Source organism: Dermacentor variabilis, chromosome 6 (assembly GCF_050947875.1).
Source record: "Dermacentor variabilis isolate Ectoservices chromosome 6, ASM5094787v1, whole genome shotgun sequence".
Classification (NCBI taxonomy): domain Eukaryota; kingdom Metazoa; phylum Arthropoda; class Arachnida; order Ixodida; family Ixodidae; genus Dermacentor; species Dermacentor variabilis.
In genome coordinates, this window is record NC_134573.1 from 14,820,197 (window position 1) to 14,844,818 (window position 24,622).

A 24,622-nucleotide genomic window follows, 5' to 3' on the forward strand; every position below is an offset into this window, starting at 1 on the left:
ACTTGTGATAAGCACATGTGCACATCTTCTGTCAGGCTGTAAGGCTTGGCAACCAATACAAATGCGGCATCGTGGCAAATACGGCTCACGTCACAAGTAAAAAAAAAATTTATGAAGTTTTAATTACCAGTTTAAGCGGCAACATTGCATTTGCAAAATTGAAGGCCGACATTCATATCTTGCCCAACAACAACTTCACAAAAATCGTCGTAGGTACTATGGCCCGCAGTATTTTGGCTGTGGGCAGCCCTGAACGAAAACGAAAATTAAATTGTGTCTCAGTGACGCTGATCTCCCTGCCATATTAGAAAAACGAAAAACGCCACCTGCCTCCCCGCTGCGCGGGCGCCAATGCTATGACAATTACGAGTTCTCTTCATTATGATCAATAAAGCCTTGTTTTTATTTTCTGCTATGCGGACAAACGTGATTATCCGAGCTGCGGTACCACCAAAAGATTGGAAAAAGAATAGAGCACGCTTCGCGTCGATTCTTGGCGTCACCGTGAAGCCCGTGCCAGCGAATTAAACCTGTTCGTCTGCACTCGCAATGGAGATGGTTGAGGGATCAACGCCACTGGTCCACTATTTCATATTTCTTTCGCTACTGCCATACTGGGCGCCGCCCGCCGTGCCAAAGTACTGTAGGTCGTAGCGCCCAAAACGATTTTGTTTAAGAAATTTTTGTTGAGTTAATAATATGACTTTCAGTCCTCAATTCTTGGAATTGAAGTGCTTCCTCTATAGGTACTAATTAAGGAATTATTAAGGATACGGTTATTACTTATCTGCCATATTTTTCGCGCTACCGAGTTCCTAGTAATCACAAAGACACATAACTTCATCGAGTATCGGGAAATATCCTTACAAAATTCACGTTCTTTTTTTTTGTAAAATTCTGTGCAGCTGACACAGACACTGTACTTGTGACATGGAGTCAAACAACAACAGTTTTCTGAAACTTTCGAGGGTAGGAAGGAAAGCGTCAAGCATAACGGCAGGTTTCGCAGCGGCTTTTCGGAGCGAGCGCGAGAGGGGAAGTAAAAGGCGAGTTGAACGTCGCGGCGCCCGGGACTATATACAGCCTGTCGAGTCATACGCCGCCAAACTCTTCGGCCGCACCGAGTTTGAAGACGATGCAGAGAATTCCATTCGTGACTTTTGACGGCCGCACTTATGCAACGTCTCTCTCAACGAGCGCTTCGCCGTAACCGCCAGCGCCGGGCGCGCTGGTTGAACGCCCTCCTGCTGCTGTCTCTGTTCGTCTTCGCTGCGCGTTCTGGACGGGAGAGGGACCCAAGAGCCCCAACGCCTTACAACGCCTCACTGTATGTTTAGCGACTCCTGCTCCCAGCATCAACGCACAGCGCGAGCGCACCCCACATGAAACGTTCCGCTAAGGCGAGTAGTTTAGCGACCATTTCGCGAATTAATTTTTTTTAGCCAGCACATTCGTGCAATTATTTCGTGGGGTGTTGATAGAGCTGCAGCCGACAATTCTGCGGCGCAACGCCTCGGGTGCATGAGCTCGGGCTACTGGATGCAGGAGCATTCTTTGCAATTTGCGCCCAGTCAAGCCAAGAGGGGTGTCTTCAGGCGTAAATGACACCCCCCCCCCCCCCCCCCCCCCCACTGGCCCCTTGCACCCGGGGCCCACGGCCCCCCGGCCCCCCCTGTTGCTACGCCACTGGTTGCGATTCCTCTGTTACTGGAGCCAGCATTAACACGGCTTTCGTTCCCTTTCAATAAAGTTACAGCTAATTTTCCCTGATAGAAGCACAAATTCCCTGAGTTTTCCCTGAGTTTTTCCAGACTGTTCAAATTCCCTGAGAATTCCCGGTTTTCCCGGTTTTCACGGTTGGTAGACACCCTGCCTTTCCATTCTCATCCGTCTCATCTGCCTCGAGGGACCCCCAACGCACTGCTTGCTTTCCAGTCTTTCTCGCCATGTATTGCACGGCTTTTTGCAAATACTACAATACTATAATGATGCTACTACTGATGGAAATACTATAATACTATATATCAATGCTGAGCGTGTGCCTTTTAGCAAAGACCGATACGCACGGGATCCAAATCCTCAAAATGTCTCAAAGCAACTCTCACAACTGTTTCAAAAGCAATTAATGTCGCGGAGACCGAAGGTATGATATGCTGTCGCACGCGCTCAACCACGCAGCCACGCTCTCACTTTCCTGCCAAAACGCGCACAGTAAAACCACTAATAGCTATTTGTCTCGCCACTTCCAAGCTACCATTTAAAGACTACAAACACTCAACGTCCCACCCGGCTGCACGTGTTGGAGCACGTGACACGAAAGGACGCTCTAACCATCCTGCAAAACCGAATGTACACGAAGCACACCCGCGCACCCGAAGTAAGACACAAAAAAGAGAGAAAACCACCCAATTTGTATCTAAAGGCAAAAAATCTGCAAATAAAAAATAGAAGCAAACTCAAAACATGCACAAAAACTTATGATTTCACGGAGCCCCGAAAAGAACGTCCATTCGCCACAAATCCAAGCACAACAGTCGTTGGCTGGCGCCCACGAGTGCCCCTAGCTTTCTTTTTACGTTCTACTATAAAACAAAAACGCGATAAAGTGGCGGGACATGCTTGACCCTACCATGAACCTCCTTAATCATCTCGTTTGTGCAATGAAAGCGTTAAATGTGAACGCTTGCGGCACGAATAATAACTGCGTACTATTATAGCCCACATAGGCTTCGGCATTTTAGTACCGGTGGTATTAATAGTGCAGTTTTAATAGTAGAATATTTGCGTTATATATATGTACATTTCTCAATATTGTTCAGCCCACAGACATTATGCTAAATGCAGATTTTATCTAGTGCAGGATTTTCGCAGAAATGCTGTTTATGAAGCTGCTCCCGAGTGGTTTTAGAGGCACGATAGTTTCGTGGTGCCTCGGAGTGATTTCCATGCAGTGGCGTTATTACTAGTTGAATAAAAATATTCACAGCTGCTTGAAAGACTAACATTTGTTCATGATTTCGAGGCAGAAACAACCTTACCGACCATTTGGAGAAGTGGCCTGGCCAATGGTTTGACTTGACATTTCTGGATGATTACTGCCGCCAATGGATAATTAGATGAATTTATGGAAATATTACATTCTCTGCACGAAGTATCCATGGCTAGTCCTTCGAACGCACTTTAAGGAGGCCTTCAGGTACCCGTGACTCGAATCAACGTTTATAGCGCTGTAAAGCGTGGCCATTCTACAGTCGTTCTTGGCGACGCCCTCCCAGTTGTTCTCCACGGTAATAAGTTTTTCCTAGCCTTTAAACTCGGTTGAGTCATTCTCTATTTTGATAGTGTGTTGTTAGTCATTTTTAATTATTTCTAATTTTGCTTAGTCATGTTTAATTTTGTTGAGTCATTCTTATTAATTCCTAATTTTGCAGGATCAATCTCAGTTTTGCCTTGTCATGTTCAGTATAGCTGAGTCAGTATTATTCATTCTCCATTTTCAGAGGTCATGTTTTTTTATTCTCAATTTCACTGACTCATCCATAGACATTTTTTAAGTAAGTGATTATTAGTCAGTCATTATAGCCAAGTCATTATTAATTATTCTCAACGTTACTTATTCATTCCTATAAATCACACTCAGTTTTAATTGTCATTGTTAGTCACAGTAATTATTGCATAGTCAGTTATGGTCACTATCAAATTATTATACTAGGATTACACTAGAACACTTACTACTACTATTATCCTCATCTATCCACGTCTGCCAGACCTCGAGGGTTCACAGACTGTGGATGGTTCGCGCCTTCATGGCCCTCTTTATGCTGTTGCATTAAAAGTCATGTTTGCTATCCTGCGTCAAGCCAGAAGCGTGCGTATTAGCTAGCAACAAAATAAATGACTACGTTGCAAGCATTTCCGCAGCAAATCCACACTAAAATTAAGAAATTGAAGAGCCTGTTGTAAGCGAATTCTTCACACCAGCATTCGTTATTGCAACACACAGGGAAATACCATCAAATTAAAAGAATAATGCTCGAGACGATGCAAAATGATAAGTGAATTAAGCAAGATTGTCCGCATTCTCATGAACTCGCAATAAGCTTCAAGTGTGCACAGTCGTTTAATTACTTCACAGAGCACAGTGTGCTTGGTCGGAACGAAGCCGATGCTATGACTCCATTTCTTTCTAAGTGCGGTCTTTCTTCAAGGCATGGTGCACAGCGTGAAGCCATTTTCACACCAGCTGGTGCACTGAAACGCGCAGCACCCGGGCAGTAACAAAAACCACACAAAAAGCAGACCTTCACGAGTAGCTGTGCGTACCGGCCCGACGGTGCTGGACTCGCAACCGAGAGAGGCGGCCTGCTAATGGCGCCGACAAAGAAAGAACACACAAGCAAGGCGTCATTTCGCGCGCGCGCTTCCTGGGCGATGGGCCGAGGGGCCAATCAAAAGCGCCGATCTGAGAGGTGAGAGAGGAGGGCATTCGAGGGCTTTCGGTGCGGCGGCAAAGTTCACAGAAAGTCGGTACTTTCAAATGATCAAGGGACTTTATCTGGCACTAGCTTTAGACATTGAGGGGTTTTATGGCTACCCTCACTTGTTTTCACTCGCACATACAGCATACGAGGCGTGGCGACGATGTTACCGCCCTTGAGCTTTCTTTATATACATCACGGCAATGGCAAAAATGTGCCTGGAGTGTCCGTACAATTGCGGTCAAAATGAAAATAAATAACGCTAAACTGTATAAAACTTGTACAATGCAGTGAAATACAACCACAAAGATTACAATTACAACCAACACACATGTTGCGCCCCCATCATGAAGCTTTCCAGTATATTTAGAAAAAAAGGTTTGTTTAGCGCAAGTTCATGGGAAGGAAAAGGACAGACCGCTTGTATACCCTTTCTTCTTTCCCCATATGTACTGGTGCTAAAACAAAAGCTTTTTCTAAATATGCCATATCAACAGCCCAAACTCATGTTGCAATGGCTTTCAGGTAGTGGTTAGGACGAGATGTCATTGATTGCGCTGGATCAAATAATTATTGACTACGTACAGCCTTTTCTGAAACAGAACTAACCCAGCGTGTGGTCGGGACGCCACATATAATAATACTTTCACCAGCACCAAGCATGATAGGCCTGCCAATACTGCATTGGGCTTCAAGGGCAGTGCCGACAGGCAGCATTAACAAACTGCAATATTGCGGACACCGGGAGCGGGAAGTCATGTATACGCGATTTCAAGGTAGTAGTCATGGCGGTTAGACCGCATATACGTATTGCAAGGCATGATTCCAAAGTGCCATAGTTATTCTGTGGCACCAGTATCGTTATGTCCTAACAGCAAGGATAATACAAAGCAACCAAATAGTGAGCATTGCAGTGATGTAATGATAAAAATCCGTTGACTTTTTCGATCAGCGAAGTGTGCGTACCTTGTTTTCGTACTGCGCCAGTTCACAAAAATGCCATACCAGCTAGCCCGCACTAGCCAACCAGCAACTAGCCCACACGAATGCGAGCATTGACAAGGCGACAACACCACAGCAGGGCAGTCTCACACCATGCATGCCACTCCTGGCCTCTTGTCACGAGCAGCTCTCTGTTCATGGCTCAAGCATGTTCTCGAAAAGATGCCAACTTCGCCATTTGCATGCCACCTGCTCGTGAGGTACAACAGGCAAAGGCTGGTAAAATAACTGGCTGTAAACTCAAGTGGTTGGCATTGCATCCGGAATGCCCTTGCATGCAAACGTGATTTTGATGGCTGACACATTGTTCGCTCTTTATTTTGCTGGCTCTTTGCTTCGCTGTTTCACTTTGCCCTCTCTCGCTTATTCTCTCTTCTTCCCTGGCTGCTTCGTTTTTTTTAGCCTTTTTCGCTCTTTCGTTTGCGCTTTCTCTCACTGGGTCTCTTTCGCTCGCTCGTTCTGGCTATTTGCTTACATTGACAATCATCGTTGATGGCTTCGGCACAATTTTCGCTTCAGCTGAATGAAAGAAATGAACGAACCAACAAGCAATTTCCATTTCCCCAAGTCAAGGCGTATCTGTGCAGACCAAGTTTTGTACTAGTTGTATAGCGAAGAAGAAAATTGTAGTGGTCGCGTTAGCAGCTGTTGTGGGGTGTGTAATTGAATCAGGATGATCTCCATGTCAAATTCTTAAAATTTATCTGAATTCATTTCTTTAGCCATTCAAGATTTCTCGATAGTGATTGTTTTCAGACTCAAATAATCTTTTTCTTAAATCACCCCGGTTCTTGGCCAATCCCCCATAGTGGGTGTGAGCCACACTCGGAGCAAAGCAAAGCATTCGTACACGTGGAATGTGAGCATCAGGTCAGCAAACACGATTGGGTTCTTTAAAGCGAGATATAAAAAATAACATGAATCTCGACAGACCATATAGTATTGAGTGCATCACCGGACAACTCACCACTGCTTGTTATCTTCCACAGAAATGCTTCCCGAAAGAGGAGGACTGGATGGCATCACAAAAAGCACTGTAAGTATCTCACCCTTCTTGCAGCGATGCCTTACACCGTTTTTGTACACCATTCAGAATTTTTAATGTCACCTGTGGCAGATATCATAATTCTAGTCATTGAGCTGGATTACTTGGAGGCGGAATGCACAATAATTTGAAATGAACAATCGAATAATTAAAAAAAAGGCACTTGTGAACTTTTTCAAGTACTTTACAGCACATATTACAATTTGCGAATTGAGTCTGACACCAGTTTTGCAGCATTCTCTCCCACAGTGTACAACGCAACACATAGGAATTCGTCACTTTTGCGCTATCATGCATAGAACGGCAGTTTGTTAATAAAGTAAGTGGAACACTGGTGCTTTGTTACTACACGTATTACAGCGCATATTCCTAAATCCACAAGATTGAAAGAATCTTTTCCAAATGGATGTGCCTAACAAATTCACCAGTTACAATTCAGAACTTGCTATATGTGCTGCAATGTAACTAAGCTAGTTAGTGAAAGTTTGTTAATGGATTATTAATTTCAATTTCTCATGTGAATAATGTCCACCGCGTCAAGCAACCAACTTAAGGACAATTACTTTTTTAAATTCTGTAGTCTAAAAAAGAAACCCTCCATAGGTGATATCCAGAATATAGAAACTATGAAGAGTTACCAGCTCTGCAATTGCTTCTGGCACATGCAGTTAGTAAAAGCATAGCCTTTGAGATTCATTACTCAGAGGTAACCATCGCTAGGAAGTGGATTTGGCCACCACTTATTCAGTTGGCCATTAAAACAAAGGCCTTTCTCTTTTTGGTTCTCTCAGGTGGTTTATCGCGAGATACCTGCTGTCAAAACAATGAGACTCCACTGCATCAAGCTTCCTCACAGAATGGAAAGGTATGTACACTATCTGGCACAGACCTCTCATGATGTCGCAAAATGTAAAGCCCACCAAGCCATGACTGGTTACGACTTGTAGCTTACTGAAATGGTGCACATACAAGCACCAAGATTTCAAGAGAGACCACATGTGTACCTGATAGACGATATAAATATAGACACACTCTGTCCTACGAAGACACCTGTCAGTGATTACCTTGACATTATTTCAAAATAGGGCGTTGAAACAACAATCCGTTCTGCAACACACGAAGAATTTTTGGCTGACAGCCTTACGGTTTCATGTATCGACCACATAAATGTGCGGTCATGTAATCTAGGTATTAATTCAACAGTAGTTCAAACAAAACTAGCTGATCACTGCTTCGTTTGTACTTCTCTAACACAGCCATCTGTCACCATTGCTTCTAGCGCCTCCAAGACAGAAATTTCAATAACTGATCCAAGGTTATTTGATAGACTACTCCAACAATATGATTGGCACAGTTTTCTATCACCTGTGCCCCCGTCTGAAGTTTATGAAAGAATTGTTGCTCTTTTGATGACTTTAGAGAGAATCCACTCGAATTATAACAGTTCAACAGTGCAGCACTAATGAGGGTTGCATGACAGCAGAAATGCTTGCTGCTATAAAAGAAAAAGATGTGCTTTGGAGTCTGTGTCGCTGAGCCCCTAACTGCAACACACTTCGTTTAAAATTCAAACTTTGCAGAAACAAAGTTAATGCAGTTATTCGCCTCGCTAAACGCAATCACTTTTGTAACAAGTTTAGGAATGCCCGTTTTGACAGCCGTAAAACCTGGTCCCTAATAAATGACCTCCGAGGTGTTGGTAAAAAACTATGTAACGATAACTACTTTCTTTCCCACTTTTCATCTGATTGCCAAAGTATAAGCAAATAATTTTAATGATTTCTTTCCCACAATACCGGGTTTTCCGAGACGACATACGGATGCATGCACACTAAAAACAAGTAACCTGCAATCGGCTTATCTACCGTTGCCGACTGATTGCAACCTAAAAAGAATTCTTTTTAGTCTTAAACTCAACAAGCCTGTAGGTACCGATGGCATCTCCGTCATCGAGCTTCGAAGAAACTACAGCTACATCAAGGACGTTTTGATAGCAATTAATCATATCTTGTCATGTGGCGTTATTCCAGTCAGACTGAAAACGACAATCATTATACCACTCTATAAGATAGGATCTCGAGGCAAAGTTGGAAACTACCACTCTATATCAGTTTTACCTTGCATAACACAAATTTTAGAGAAACATGTGCTGCTCACTGTGAATAGCTTCCTTAATACTAACACGTTATCACCGCAGCAATATGGCTTTATAGAAGGCAAGGACTCAGGCACTTTTGGATGATTTTTCAGATTTCCTTAATTTCTGTTTCGAAACTAACCAGGTAGCGTGTGCATTGTTTCTTGATGTAAGCAAGGCATTTGACAGTGTCTGCCATGACTTGTTGTTAACAAAGCTTTCGATGATGGGACTCTTGCCGATATCAGTTGGGAAAACCACCACGCATGCATTGTGATACAGTGTTGTCCGATACGGAATTACTGCCTATGGACATTGCGCTCTTCGTTGACAAAAAAGAAAACTCACTATTGTGCTCCCTTTTAAAAGTTATAGGTTATGACTTGTATCTTCAGGGCAACACCGACATTTTTAAGGTATTATCAATGCCCGATTTTTCATCAGTTTTACTGCATACAATAGCCTCGAGACATTCGTTTTAAAGTACCTTATGTAACTTCCCGTAGCCTTAGACCAAAACGGCATTATCAAATACCTCGTTGTGCAACAAAATACTGCAAAAGAATGTGCGACTACTATGTTCCTGCATTGTTTAATTATTTACCTTGTAACGTGCTGCAGTCCACATCAAAATGAAAGCTCAAGAAAGCATTAAAACGTGCAGATTTGAGCAGTTATAACATGTAAACTTCACTTACCTCCTCCTGTGTTATGCTAAAAAGTGGCTTTGGTCTAATAAGTGACAAGACAGTTTGTTTCAGCAAAGGTTTCACGGAGCATTTCCGTGTTTTTTTAAAACTCATTCTGTTTAAAATAATGTACTCATTTTTACTGTGCCATGCAAACTAATCGTGTGGCATGGTGATAATTGTACGCACTAGATGTGTTTCTCAAACCTGTATGCATATGTGCGTATAATATGTGCATCAATGTATGTATATACATTTATCGCTTCCATGTATGTCTTTTTCCCCTTGATATTGTAACAGTTTGTATGCTGCCTGTCACGCTCTGCCAGTCAAGCCCAATGTGGCTTTGGCAGGCCTGATGAATGTATTAGGTTTTATAGAAATAATGAAAGAGTTTGTTATTATTATTATAAAAATTGCCGGGAAGGTTTTGATTGTTGAATTTGCTGCAAACAGACATGGAAATATAAAACCTTTTACCTCCTCCGATTATGCAATGTATTATACACACTAGAACGCGTACAAATACATTCAGCATTTCATTTATATTTTGCAAATTACACCAATCCTGGCACGTAAGGAAAATTTGTTACAAGGCCAATGTCAGCGGGATAGAAGAAGCGTGGGCATTGTCCTGCAAGAAGTGATCAAGTAAGGCCATTTGTCTTCAAACATCTTTATTCAAAGGCATGAAATATGCATGTGGTATGACTCTACAGTGCCTGCCTTAAACTATTCATAAAGTGAGAGCACATCTTACGAGAGGAACTTTCATTACACTTTTTTTTTTCATTTAGTTCAGGTTACAACTGCAGCACTCTTGTACAGAGCTACTCTCGTGCCAAACTGGACAATTTAGCTGCACAGTCTTCCTTGACAAGGCACTGAGGACTAGCGTCGTAATAAATGTTCATTTGTGATTGCGCAGGTCCCACATGAAGGCACAAACAGAGGACCAGGCTCCTGCCCAGTATTATGCCAAAAAGAAAGCGGGATGTCGCCATGTTCACCTGTACATAACATAATATCATTCTCTTGTTAATATTTAAGCCACCTGTGTACAGCTTGTTAGGTTACTGTTATTTCCGACGCCACTGCAGCAGACAGCTTTCCTCGAAGCTTTCTCTTGGAACATTAAAGTGGATGTGACCACAGGCACCTTGTCTCCACTGCTGCTATCTAACTTGCACACTTGACATTACAGGAAGTTCAGCCACAAAGAAAAGCAATAGTAGCACATGCATTTGTTTTTATAATTTGGCATGGACTGATTGAAAAAGAAAACACATTGCAGATTATATTATTGTGCTATGTAGTTCGATTGTGTTCTCTACAAGACTCATAACATTTCTTTAGCCTAAGCAAAGTGTCACAAATTATTTTGCTGAGTAATTTCCAGTGCATAATCAATGACACTTGAGTGCATGCTAACAGTTAAACTTATATATGCACTCACTTTGTGTGTATGTCATAAGCAATTATTTCTCTTTGCAATGTTCTGAGGCCTCCACGAATTTTGATGCACAAAGCTTCAAAAAGAGTCCATAACGTTTTAATGTTGGCCACACCGGTGGTGCCATATTTTCCAATTTAATGTAATGCAGCAAGGCATACTGCAGAGATTTTCCTTACATAGCCCATAAATATATAATACATATGTAATCTTTTCTATTTGCAAACAGCAGAAAAGAAAGCTTTGGTGAGGCAGGCCTTGTTAATGTCCTTGCCAACGACAGTTACTGACTGCACAGTCACACACACCTTGCTTAAGGCCGTGGCAGTCAAATAGGGATCCACTTTGGCTTGACACGAACATAGAAGTGGACTTCGCTTCGGTGTATAAATTTTTCACTATTCGGTCACCATAACCACCACACAGTCAACACAATAGGCTAAACAATGTAGTTCGAAAGAAGTTCGCCAGATCATCGTTTCCTAGCCCACCTCACACTTGTGGCGAAGTGCAAGAGCTCTATCACTGCCAGCACATATCACCGTCAGCACATGGCGCTCTTCAAAAGAGTTCCTCACATCAAGTGGTCTTGCATGCAATGGTGGGATATGGTCACACAGGTTGTGGAGCGCTTCACCTAACACTAGAACACTGACTTCAGCCAGCACATAAACACAAGCCATGTTTGAAGCCATCTGCAAAAAACTAATAGCCTTCAAAATATGTCTGCAATGTCTGATACAGCATTACACACACTCCTTTTACCAATAACACTATGTGTACAAGAAAACAAAGTGAGAGCAACAAGTTCAGTATTTACAAGGTGTGCTATTTACATTACAAACAGTGATGCAAGCTCAAATGAGGATCGAAACTAGTCCCTAAATCCAAAAGTATTGACAAGCAGAATGTATCACATGGGTCACATGTGACCAGTCAAGGACACTGTGAAGGCAATGCATTTATGGCACGCAGCTACTACTGTCAATGACAGATGCCACTTGGCTGCATCAAAGCAGCTCAACGTATTACATGCCCTCTCTGACAGCAGGGACCACCAACAAATGACATGCATCTATGCACACAGTACATATAGTTCCAAACGCTGAAAAATAGACTGACTGTTCTCTAGGTATGCACACGTTCGAGCAAGCAATACTGCCTGCTGAGCGATGCTCCAATATACATATAATGAACATGATGAACAAAACGGGTGATGTCAACAATGAGTGGCAATTGAATGTGTACAAGTGTTCACAAAACTGAGCGCTTTGCTTTAGCGCATGTAGCATGTTCTAAGAGAATAAGAATAAAATATCACAGTCTTAAGACGAGGCTTTAGCTCGGAGACTCTTATCTAAATACATGCAAAAGGAGACACTGTTTTCTCGGCAACCACTGAACCAAATTTGATGAGGTTTGTTGCATTTAAAATCTAGTGATTTTGTTAAAATCGGCCCTGTGGTCGTCTCAGGAAAGTGCATCCGCATTTTACATGTATTTGAATAGGGAATATCAGAGTTGGGCCCAAGCTAAAGCTTCCTCTTAACACACACTATAACCAGTTAAGTGGCCCAGAAGAACCACCTAAAGTTATCCACGTTGGTAAGTATGAGGAGTCCCTCGAAACTCTCTCAAAATTTAGGCGCGACCTACTCACTAGTCAAATTTAACAGGGATAGGCGGGCTAGTTGGTGGTCGATATTGGAATGCATCGTGTAACCGTGCAAACAACAAAGGACAAAGAAGGAAACACACAGGACAGGCGCTAAGTTCCACGCCTGTCCTGTGTGTTTCCTTTTTTGTTGTTTGTGCGGTTACACGATGCATTCCAATATCACTAGTCAATATGACTGTGCTCGTGCGTTCCATGCTTCCACAACCCAAATTTGTAAATTTTTCTTTGCATTGGCTTTACTCAAGAAAAGATCAAAATAAAACATACTCCAAACAAATTACTATAGCTGCTTCGTAGATAAGATGTATTTGCTCTTTTAGGCCATTCATGTACTGATGATACTACCCACACACGTGGCAAAATGTCTACGCCTTGTTTTGGTATTTCCTCAAGTAAAGCCAGTGCAAGGAAATTTACAAACTTTTTTTCACAGCAGCCAAATGGCTCTCTATCTCTGAAGGTGGATCCCCACAGTCCATCATCCAAAGGTCTTTATATAGTCGGACAATGAACGAATGTGCCTATGCTTAGATGGGATGAAGAACCAACATTTGCCCAGCACAGGTGAAGTGTGATCTACATGCTTTCAAGACACGAGGTGAAAAGGAGAAAAGTTTAACAATATCTCATCTGGAATATGTTTGCCGAGTTAATGCCCTTAACGTAGCTCCCTGCGGGTGCTGATCATTGCAGTGGTTCTTCTAAAAATAAATGTGTTACCGCAAAATTAGTCTTCTACTAGGATGGCATGAAGTATGCATAAGCAATTATGAATTACACACTGCAGCCACAGACACAAAAGCTAACAAGCTGGCAAAAAAAAAAAAATAAAATAAAGGGAAGAAACTGCCTCAACTGGATAAAGCTGTTTATAACCGTAAAAGAGTGAATCTGTTCTGTACCAACTTGCATGAAACCTATAGAAGTCGGATTTCAATGTTAGGAACAGTACCAAATATTCAAGAAATGTATGCATTGTGAAATTTTATTGCAACAATCGACAATACCAAGAGCTGAACGCATTCTTGGTTAAGAACATGGATAATTTGCAATTTATCTCAATCAACAAAGGAACAAGTAGGCAAGAGGCAAGCCGATATGTGCAGGAGTGAATGTTCCAGAGCTGTGGGCAATCAACAAAATACCGAGCAAAGCTCATTGGGCCGCCACTGTTCTGGTGTTTCCAAAAATCTTGACTTTAAGAAGGCTACACCGACTATGGCTTGCAGAGACAAAGGATCGTCATGCTGCCCTGTGTACTTATCAGCAGCAGCTGCTTCTTCCGAGCCTGAAGGCATTCCCACACCACCAGCTCTGGAGGAGAACATTTGCAACATTCCAGACACATCCACGTATCGTGGAATCTTGTTGATACAATTCTGCATACTACGTTTCTATTTTCATTCCAATCTCGTAGAAACAAAGTATTATTACATGTTTAGGAAGATATTTTTGCCAGAAATCGGATAACACTGGATTTCGACACATACTTGCAGTATGCCGAGGCCACAGCATGACAGCTGTGGCTGCACAACATTTGGATGGGAGATGATGCTGTTGAGTGAAGGCCTTGCAGGCTTTACGAAAGCTTACAAAAACCTCAGTTCTAAAAACCGAGCTCACATCCCACACTTTCCTCAGTCACATAAAGGAAACAAGCGAAATCAAGAATATGAGGTAAAAGCCAATGCTTCGTCCCACTGGCTCCGACTGTTGACTTTACTCAGTTTGCGCCGGCTTTGACCAATGCATTGTCTGACATCGGGTGGCAGTTAAATTACTTTCCTTCACAGGACGTTTCACCATACCAATAAACCTCAAATCAGCTGGCCCAAACACTCCTGCAGTAGGTGGGAGCATGCACAAATTCGAATTGACAGTAGAGGCTACCAAAACTGCTGTTGAGGACGAAAATGCCGACACACAGGGAAGGAAGACTGTCCTTGCAGGAGGCTTAAACAATGACCACAGCGAAATCGCTAACAGCTTTGATGGTCAACAGTGGCCAGCAAGATCACGATTATTCCGAGAAAAAGGAAGAGGGCTGACTTTCCCGACTGCCAAATGGTTTACCAACATGATTACTGGTTGGATTAATGCACACTGCACCATTCTGCCTTACAGTATCATTGTGAACAAAGGATCTGTATGGCCACAAAATGTAATTTTCATGTTTTTCTCTTGGTTAATGCTTGCCTTAAATTGTCACACATACTACTCGCTAGGTATGCTTCAATCGATCACTTGATTAGCAGTATTAGAGAAAAATGGTAACACAAATAAGCATGTATTCTACAATGCGTGCTCTACTGATGTTGAGGCACTCACCATCTCGGCTTCAAAAGTTGCCCAACAAGATCTCATCTGTAACAGCACTGCTCCATACAGAGTTGAACCTCATCATGGCGAAGTCTCGTCTAACATGAAAACACTTATTATACAGTCGAATCTCATTAATTCCAACTGATGCTGTGGTCCCGCCAAAATTATGTGTATTCCAATGGGCAATGGGCGAAAATTCCCAGTAATTCGAACGTGCAAGCATTTGCGACGCTTCATTCGAACATACCGTGCTCCACAATGCTCTCAGCAACGTGCCAAATCATGGGGCGGCGCCTCCGACCAGCATTGCTTAACCCCCGCCATAGAGGAAAGCATTTTCGTGTGCGGTGTTGAAGGACCCCTCAAGGCCGCGCGCGAAGATAACCAATAAGAATACGTACATCACTGTAGAGTGATGTACGTGCATGAAACTGGAGCCATGCAGACCCGCCTGACCGTTCTATTTGTACTCGCGTCTGGACCAGCCGGGCAGTTTGTTCCACACTATCGTCTGCTCTCACTCTTGCTTTTTTTTTTACAATGACGAGTCTAAACTGAGACGTCCCAATGAAAAAGTTCGAGACAGTATGCCATATCCGATTCTGTACAAGACAGACCCTGAATACAAGGACGCAAAGACGGCACCTAGTACCTCACTCATTTGTCTTTTGAATGTTGCGACGCCGCAGTAGAAGGGAGCACACCAACATGATTACGATCATTGGAAACAACTTCGTCATCTTGATAAGACATTACTCGCATTAAGAACGCGGAAACACAGCACCGATCTGTCAGCAGACGAAGGAAAAAGCACGCGAGCGCACACAGGGAAGCAAAGGCGGAGGCCCAGTCTGGCCTTGGCAACTCCGCTGCTTCGGTGGCAGTCTTAGGTGGCAGAGGTAATTAGCGCTATCGATCAAGCTGGCAGGAAGGCAAATCCGCTTCCCTCCCACCCTCCCTTGCAACTCCCTCGTCGGTCTCCACGCCACAAGCCCCGCCAGCTCGGGTCCAGCTTGCTCCAAGTTTCGTTTTCTGCCGTTATCGGGAAGCGGGCGTTGGTTGGCGTGGGCAGTTTTGTGGTCCAAGCTCGCTGTGTGCTTGCACGCCAAGATATTTCACGACTCTCACCGTTTGTGCATCGTGCTATGGTGTACAAATACGTCCGGAACAGGTCGTTTTAATCTGAAAAAATTTTTGGGCCCCTTCGAGTTTGAATTATTGAGATTCGACTGCATCTGTTATAAGCATATTCGACTGCGTTGCGATTCTGTTATCTTGCACTCTAGCAATGCCTACCACGAAGCTGTTATTCCACTCTACGCCCCTGAGTGGAAGGCGAGATGGCGAAAGAAGTTTTAAAGAGTGGTTCTGCTTCCTCAACAAAAATTGACACGATGTAGGATGACACATTTCTGTACAAGTTAGACTACTGTCAACAGCAACAACGCATGCACATCAGGCAAATAAAGAAGCAGCAATTCAGTTCTAACGTCTCTGAAGTAACATCATGCCATCTTGCAAAATGAACAACCTTGTGTAGCAACAACAGTCTGTCCACATGCGCAGCAGAACGCAGTTCATGTGATCAACAAACAAAAAGATTGCTCTTCTAAGTGCATAGCACAATGGAAGCAATCAACTTGCTGCACTTTAACAAAAGTGGACAAGCCGGCCGTACATGCACTGCTCACCATTGTTGTGATAAGGCCAATCCATGCTGTGGGCAAAAGCACAGCCACGCAAAAGCTGTCTTCTGTCACAAACTAAAGATTCACATGCAAGCCTCCTGGTCCAAGAATTCTTGCTTCCGGACATCCCCCATAACAATCCATTCTGCAATGCAAACCTAGGGAAAGACTGCTTTGTTGGTGCAGCAAGGTCTCTCCATGTGCGATACGCCTGCCTCTATGTATAGCTGGCTCAAACACCTTCACATTATATAAAAGCACAGTTGACAAATTTTGCAGCAAGGGATGCAAATGGGAAGATTGTGCAGCAGTGTGGTCCAACCACCCCAGGCTGAGCTCATAATCCCAGCTAAGATGGGCAAGTTGTCTGTTATCCGTGATAGTCCATTGTGCCAGGGGAGTTGAGCTTCTCGTGTGGAAGGTGCGATGATGACAGGAGGGGGTCACCCCCACCACCCATGGGGTCATCGTCCATGATGGTGTCGTCGTAGTGGCCAAGGTTGTGGCCCGGACTAGGTGCCGAACTTAGACCCGAACTTGGGCTCGGGCTTGGTGCCTCATGCTTGATGTCATACGCGTCGTGCTGAAACTCATCTGGCTTCAGGTCCTCCTGGCCACTTTTGAAGTCATACAGGTCATTGAAGGATGTGGGTCCATCGGTGATAAGAGCACTCAGCTGCGACTCGGATGTGGGATGCCATGTCTGGCTCGACAGTTGGATGCCATGCATTTGCATCGTCTGCTCCAGTTCCTGCACACAGCAACATGGTGGCAGAACCAGGTTACTGGCACATTATTGTGAATGAATGAATGAACCTGTGAATTTAGCATGGTGACAATGAAAGCACTTCAATTGCCCAGCCATTTAAAGAGCTTAGAAAACACACTTCTTCACTGAGTAATTGAAGTGTTTAGTTATTAAATAAAACGGACTACAGACAATAACTTCTGCTGGCCAATATACACAGGAGATGTGGAGAGATGGATAATTTAGTATAACAGCCAAACCTCTATCCAAGTGAATAAAATTTGGTTTGCCATGCTTTATTTCATGAGGGTATTCTACTACTATAATGAAATCAAAAATGTGTTATCAAACTTGATATCAGTTATAGTGAAGCAAATGTTTGTTTGCAGGTGCCTCAAAATATGTATTCTAGGTCGTGATCGGAGATCTTTGTTCGGTAAGTTATGTTCGGTAACTGCAATGTCACGAAGTGGGCAGTATGCAAAATTTGTGAGAATGGGAGGGAGAGAGCAGCCAATCGGCAAGCAGTGAACTCCCCAGAAGTTTACTTCCCTTGTGTATCATCTGCTTGCAGACAATATACTATAAAATGAAATGTTTTTCATCAACCAATTAATGATATACTTGTATAAAAAATGTATTTTTTTCTTCTCAAGCTTAAACAAGTTCTCCAATAGTAATGTGTAACTACTACAATTTATAACAATTAGTTTACCTGCATGGTCTCTAGGTGGTGTTGCACACAGCGAGGAAAAAAGAAACGACGGGAACAGTGGCGCACATTTCAAGAAGAAACAACAACATTCCACTGGCTCGCTGGCACCCGATGATGGGGTCGAGTTTGCTGCACAACCAACGCACTGTTTGTTTCATGAAACGAAAGTGACGCCGGAATTTGCTTTCTGTCATCTTTTAAATGCGTTTCGCACCTCCAACCACTTTCCTTCCTGTTCGAGCAACGGCAACGCAACAACCGAAGTATGGTGCATTGGAATAGGGCAGTGTGTCGTCCGGTGTTGGAAACGTGCCTTTTTTTTCGATGACGGCCAGGGGTGCTGGAGCACGCCGGTCTACTGCAACACTATCTGTCGCTGCAGCCAGGAGTCATTGCTGGAAAGAGTAAAAACGGTGCAACCCAGGGCCTGTGAGATTGGCGGTTATGGTTGTCTCGGAGGTGCGTGTGGAGCTCGCCGTGGCCTTTCATACCTTGTTCGCAGATTCTTTATGTGCACGGCATGTGCTGGGTCTGTTAAGTCTCTCTCTCTCTCTCTCTCCGTGTGTGTGTGTGTGTGTGTGTGTGCGTGCGTGTGCATGTGCGTGCGCGTGTGCGTGTGTGTGTGTGTGTGTGTGTGTGTGTGTGTGTGTGTGTGCGAGCGCGCGCGCGCGCATTGAGGTTCCTGCATAATGACGCGAACTCCGGGCTGCTTCAGATCGGGCACATTGAGAACATTGGCTGTATACTTGCTCTTTGGTACCCTCTTGCAGAGCGAAATAGCCAAAGGATGGCAGCTGCATTCCTCACACAGCATTATTATTATTATTTTTTTTTTGTTCAAAGAATCCTGGCTACCGCTTTTCTGGCTGATGCAGCAGAAAGGAATCTCGTGCAACCCACCAGGCATAGTGCAGGTGCTCCTTCCGGGCTTTTCTTCCTCGTGTCTTTTGAAATACTGAAAACATATGCCTGCTTACTGCATGGAACGAGCAGACGAGTGTTTGTCTCCTGCAACTGAAAGGCTGAGCAGATGACCACAACGACACTGCATGATCTGTGGTCAAAAACGTGCAAGCTTAGATGGCATTATTGATGTATTCTAACAGTTTGTACTGTTTATATATTGCAAATTATAATAACTTCAATTGTGTTTTGAGAGTGTGTCTCGAATTAGACTATCAATTGGATCCGAATGTGCCATTTCGTGGCCACAGCCACTGTTTGGATACAATCCAATCCACCAGCCCCGCCATACGAAGCCGATCGCTCGTATGGCGGGAGTTGTGAACTTGGAGCGATCGGTATGATCGCTCGAAGTTCACAACTCCCATCGCGCTTGGCAGACAACGTACTCGGTTGCAACATGATTGACAGGAGCAAGTCATTTTGACGTCACAAAAGACCTGGCCGCGCCCCGCGGCTGGCGACATCAGCATGGCCTAGGCCAATCACGCGCCGGTAACCAAACAAATGTGCCGAACAACCATCTCCGATCGTGCCCCTGGTTATGAAATTTTCAAATACAGTTGCCGATCAATTTTTCAGGCTCACGATTATTTGGACTTCCCTATGGCACTCCCAACTACTCCCAACTAAAACAACTGAAGTTTCAGATGCCACACAGAGTTTTGGGCGTACAGAGCATCTGCGATGCTGCACACATGATGGCCCTGAAGAAAGTTGTTGCCATGTCAACTGGGCACAAAATGCAACTTTGGTTGCCAATTCCCCAAAAAGCAGCTCTAAATAGGCCTAGCAGTCTAAGCAGTTCTGCCAGCGACAAGCTTGCCATTATATTTGCACTCATAGAACTTATCAGCGGTCGAGCACGAGATTAGACCCATTGGCTAGACTGACAGCTGTAGTAGCAGTGTCCTGGCCCATTGGTGGTCCCCTTCATGTCCAAAAAGCCTGGCAGCGGCAAAACTTAGCCATAGCAACATATCTTGAACATAGCCTGAACACAGCTTGCACATGTTCTGGACAGTGGCTTGGCTGGTCGGAACACATTAGGCAAGTCAACATGCTGATTCCATGTAATAACACCGATTGCACAGTTGCGTATTTGCGGTGATGCAGAGTGCTCGTATGCACCGTACCTTTGTGTGTATAATTTGCATCAAAAATTTAAACATTTTACCAGTAATCTCAGAATGCAAGTTATATGCAAATTTTCATTCCATTGCTCTTTGCACAGTCAGCTTCTCGAGCTTCTTTGCTAACCTTCAGTTTTCTGCCCCTATGTTAACACCGGTTCAATGCAATGACATTACACTTTTCTTTTAACGGCAGCAGTAAGCTCCCAGTAAGGATTTGATAATGCCTGCAACATGGACTCCAACCCATTTTCTTGCTTCTATCCTTTCCTTTTCATGATCAGGGTTCCCTGTGAGTAACTGACCTAGACAAACATACTCCTGTTCAGACTAGTGGCTCACTGGTGGTCGTGAACTCACTTGCCAGGCTATTCAACATTACCTTTGCCGTCTGCATATTAATATTAAACCCTACGCTTACACTTTCTCGGTTAAAGTTGAGGTATTTGCATACCGATGCCTTAACCTGGTTTCACATGCACTGATATGAGCAAAAATAATCGGTGTGATTGCATGTGATTTCATTCAATATTTTTACATGCCACAGAGATGGTGCATCGTAGCAGCCTGAGTGACACCCAAGGCCATCAACAGCTTGCAAACACCGTCAACTTCTGTTAATATGACTGACCAAGCTAACTGACCAAATTGTCTGGTGAGTTGTTCTAAATTACAAGAGACAGAAAAAAAGACAACATCTAAACCTACCACTGCTTTATAGTTTATATGATTGTAGTTACTCTATTCAACAACAACAATGCAATACAACAAATGAGTGAGGACTTTAACAGAGAAAGTATAAGACCAGGGTCGAAGATAAATATGGGGACAACAAAGATAACATTCATTAGCCTGGCAAGCAAACAAGAATTCAGGATTGCCAGTCAGCTTCAAGAGTCTGTACAGGATTATGTTTATCTAAGTCAAATATTCACAAGGGGCCCTGATCATGAGAACGAAATTTACAGAAGAATAAGACTGAGTTGGAGTGCATATGGCAGGCACTCCAACTCATGTCTCTGTCCAAATCATGACAGGGAGCTTACCTATTAGTGTTGAAAAAACAGTCTACATTTTTTAGGCTTGTTGCGCAGTTTAGAAAGAGCAAAAAAAAAAAAAAAGGTGGAAGAGGTAATGAAAGGGAACGGACACACAGAGTAAGCACTTACCCTGTTCTCCGTACTCTTTCGTCACACCTTCCACCTTTTTTTTTTGCTCTTTATAAACTGCGCTACAAGCCTAAAAAAGTAATGACATACCAACTCACCTAAAGTGCCACATTGTTCAACAGTCTACAATTATTGCATTTTACCGGTGCTAACATATGGGGCAGAAACTTGGAGGTTAACAAAGAAGCTTGAGAACAAGTTCAGGACTGCATAGAGTGATGGAATGAAAAATGTTAGGCATAACGTTAAGAGACAGGAAAAGAGTGGCGTGGATCAGAGAGCAAACGGGAATAACACATATTCTAGCTGACATTATAAGAAAAGAATGAAGCTGGGCAGACCATGTAATGTGTAAGGTAGATAACCCGTGGGCCATTAGAGTTACAGAATAGGTGCCAAGGGAAGGGAAGCACAGTCGACGACGGCAGAAAACTAGGTGGGGTGACGAAATTAAGAAATTTGCAGGTGCAAGTTGGAATCTGCTAATGCAAGATACGGGTAAATGGAGATTGCAGGGAGATTGCCTTCGTCCTGCAGTGGACATAAAGATAGGCTGCTGCTGATGATGATGACTCAATTCTAATGGAGCCCTCTCTGCTGTTGGTGCTGCCTGTTCTCAAAGAGACAAAAGATAATTATTTCAGCTGCGTAGGAGCTAAACTCTTAATGCAGGAACAGCCATTTGAATGTTTGGCGCAGGTCTTGGCACAGCATATATATGTGGTCTTCAATTTTAACTCAGTCAATAAAACGTACAGTAAAACCCCTTAACTGGAAAACCGTAAATTGAGAAACAAAATGATGAATAGGAATCGGTTAGGGAATAGACTCCACAAGACCCACACGCGACAAATAGACCCATCAGCGACGACTTGCAACAGGCATTGCAGATTTGGTGCACTTCATACAAGCACAAAAAAATCTTGTGGAAATAAGGCAAGCCAACTAGAACGCCTTAAAATCTGTACAGTATATGTACAGGACTAATTCCTTTTACACCATCTTCTTCAAGGCATCTGCTGCAGCTGACTGGGCTGCATGTGGGAGTGCATCACCTTTGTTTGCCAGCTACCTTCTCGCTGTCAATTCACCGACAATTACAGTACTTACTGATGCAAAATTTGAGCACAGCTTTATACGTGTTGCCATTTAGCGATATATTGGCTGGCACAGACAACCTGTCTCATGCAGCACATTGCAAACGGTATGAAGTATGGGGCGACTGCCTCCCTAATCATGAGAGGCAGCACATAGGTGACACGTGGGCATGATTCACAGCAGCCGCTGCAGAGAGACCCCTGCTCCTGCAGTGCTTTGCTTTCATACAGACGACACGTGCTACCCTACTGCCATCTCGTAGCCATCGTCGCCGCAAAGCCCGTCTTGCGCGGCACTATGCATGTTTTCTTGTGCTTTCGCCATACCCTCCTCCACTTTCCTCCTTGCACTCTCTTCGCTATCGCTGCCTCATCTCCCACTGCGCTCCGCATTCGCTTTCATCCTTCGCTGTGCTTGTTCGCTCGGGGGACAATGAGGACGCTCACCGCAGGAATGGCGCCTAAGAGCTGCACTCTAAAACAGGAACGAGTCGATTGACTGCATATTTTATTTTCTTGCAAGTTCAAGTGGAAGCGAGGACTAGAGGCATGCATGCCTGACAAAATGTCGTGACTCCCACATACAGTTCAGACAACAGTAATTACAGCTCTGTTTGGCTCATGCAGAATTGAAAAATAAAGGAAAAAAAAAACAATCCTACTTTACAGTTCCACTACAGAAAATAATTAAAAAAAAGAAACATTATATACTAGTAATGTAAGACAGTGCAATGATAATTATAAACGTAGACGAACTACAAAGATGTGAAATTGGCACAAATTCATACACTAGGAAATGCACTGGAACCCCGGTTATACGTCCCCCGGTTTTGCGATGACCCGGGTTTTACGACGGGTTAGCGCAGTCCCGGAGAAGCAATGCATTAAAAACCCCGGTTATCCGACGCAATTTTACGCCTGACCCGCATTATACGATGACGCTTGCGAAGCGCGGGACGGAACGGTGGACGAAAGAAAAGTGCCACGGGTCTCTCTGCTCTCTCCCCCACCAGCAGCCGCCAGCAACACTTGCTGTGCTGAAATAGTGCCTTTTCTTCTCCGCAATCACTTTCTCCCTCTCTTCTCGGTGGCGTCGCCTCTCGTCGTGTTGGGGAAACGTTTCTCTCCTTCCAGTTTCCCAGCAGCAGATCGCCAACAAGGTAGCGCAGAGAGGCCTAGGTTTATCACACATGTTTTCCGCCCAACTGCACAAGCCGGCTGCAGCCGCTGGATGTTGGCATCATTAAGTGCATCAAGCAAGGGTACCAGAAGCGGTTAGTGCAGCGTCGGCTGGTGGCTATGGAGCACAGCGTGTCGGAAAAAAAGATCACTGTGCTCTCGACGCCATGCATTATATTGCCAGTTCGTGGAACGCAGTGTCGCGAAGCACAATCGCAAACTCGTTCAAGCACTGTGCTTTTAAGCGAGAGGCTGCCTCCTCTGCTGGGGACACAACAACCTCGATGCAGCTCGAGGCCGATACAAGCTTCGCCGATGGCGATTTCGAGGATTTAAACCACACCACGACCTTCACCTCGTACATGGAGGCTGACGACAACGTCGCGATCTGCGGCGATGTGTTGCTGGATGACGCCATCGAGGAAGCTTTGCCTAGTGCCGACACAGCTGCGACATCGGGCAAGGACAACGACAACGCAACAGGTGCCATGCCTGTGCCTACCACGTTTGCCGAGGTGCTACGGCACATAGACGGCATCCGGAACTTCATCTGTTCACGCGACGCCGAAAAGGACCTCCTTTTGGACGTTGCCCAACTCGAGCGAAAGCTCTTGGTTCATGGATCAAACAAGGTCCAAAAGAAACTTACCGACTTTTTTTAAAGGTTGTGCCGGCTGGCAGGAATTGCAGCAGTGGGCATTGGAGTGCTGCAAAGGTTCGTTTGAATAAAGCATGATTGGTACCTGAACTGCAGCATTAATTCTTATCGCATTTATTTTCTTGGTAATTTAGGTTTCCAAGCCCTGCAGAGTATTTTTGTAGTTTACATTGAAGTTTCTCGTAAATTCGTCGTGCGAAATAAGTAGTATTTTTTTAGGCATAACTTATGTTCCAATTTTATGACGCCCACATTTTACGAGGCTTTTTTGTGGTCCCGAGAAAGTCGTATAATCGGGGTTCCACTGTAATAACTAAATATAGAGGCACAGGCCAAGACTAATTAAAGGTGTGAAGAACATGCGCCTTTGTCCAGCAGCATCGCCAATGTTCAGCTCAGTCTGCTTGTGCTACTGGTCCCTGGTGTCTTAAGATGGTGCCTCATGCTACCTCGGCGTTCCCACTTGTA

The 24,622-nt window shown here is 44.1% G+C and overlaps 2 protein-coding genes across 5 annotated transcripts in view; one reads left to right on the forward strand and one right to left on the reverse strand.

The window, feature by feature from the left end:
- Positions 1-10,509, forward strand: part of LOC142584650 (uncharacterized) — a 138,472-nt gene extending 127,963 nt beyond the window's left edge. For both annotated transcript variants that reach the window (XM_075694796.1, XM_075694797.1), the window contains 3 exons: positions 6,470-6,516; positions 7,317-7,390; positions 10,280-10,509. In XM_075694796.1, the coding sequence (XP_075550911.1) occupies positions 6,470-6,516; positions 7,317-7,353 (84 nt within the window). In that variant the 3' untranslated portion in view covers positions 7,354-7,390; positions 10,280-10,509. The remainder of the gene's footprint in view (positions 1-6,469; positions 6,517-7,316; positions 7,391-10,279) is intronic.
- Positions 10,012-24,622, reverse strand: part of Mitf (transcription factor Mitf) — a 352,829-nt gene continuing 338,218 nt past the window's right edge. Inside the window, exons 7-8 of one of the 3 annotated variants that reach the window (XM_075694795.1) lie at positions 18,856-18,910; positions 16,983-17,243 (exon numbers count right to left, since the gene is read on the reverse strand). In XM_075694795.1, coding sequence (XP_075550910.1) covers positions 17,128-17,243; positions 18,856-18,910 — 171 coding nt within the window. In that variant the 3' untranslated portion in view covers positions 16,983-17,127. Of the gene's footprint in view, positions 17,244-18,855; positions 18,911-24,145; positions 24,204-24,622 lie in introns of all 3 variants that reach the window. The other 2 variants (XM_075694794.1, XM_075694792.1) reach the window with 2 other exon arrangements.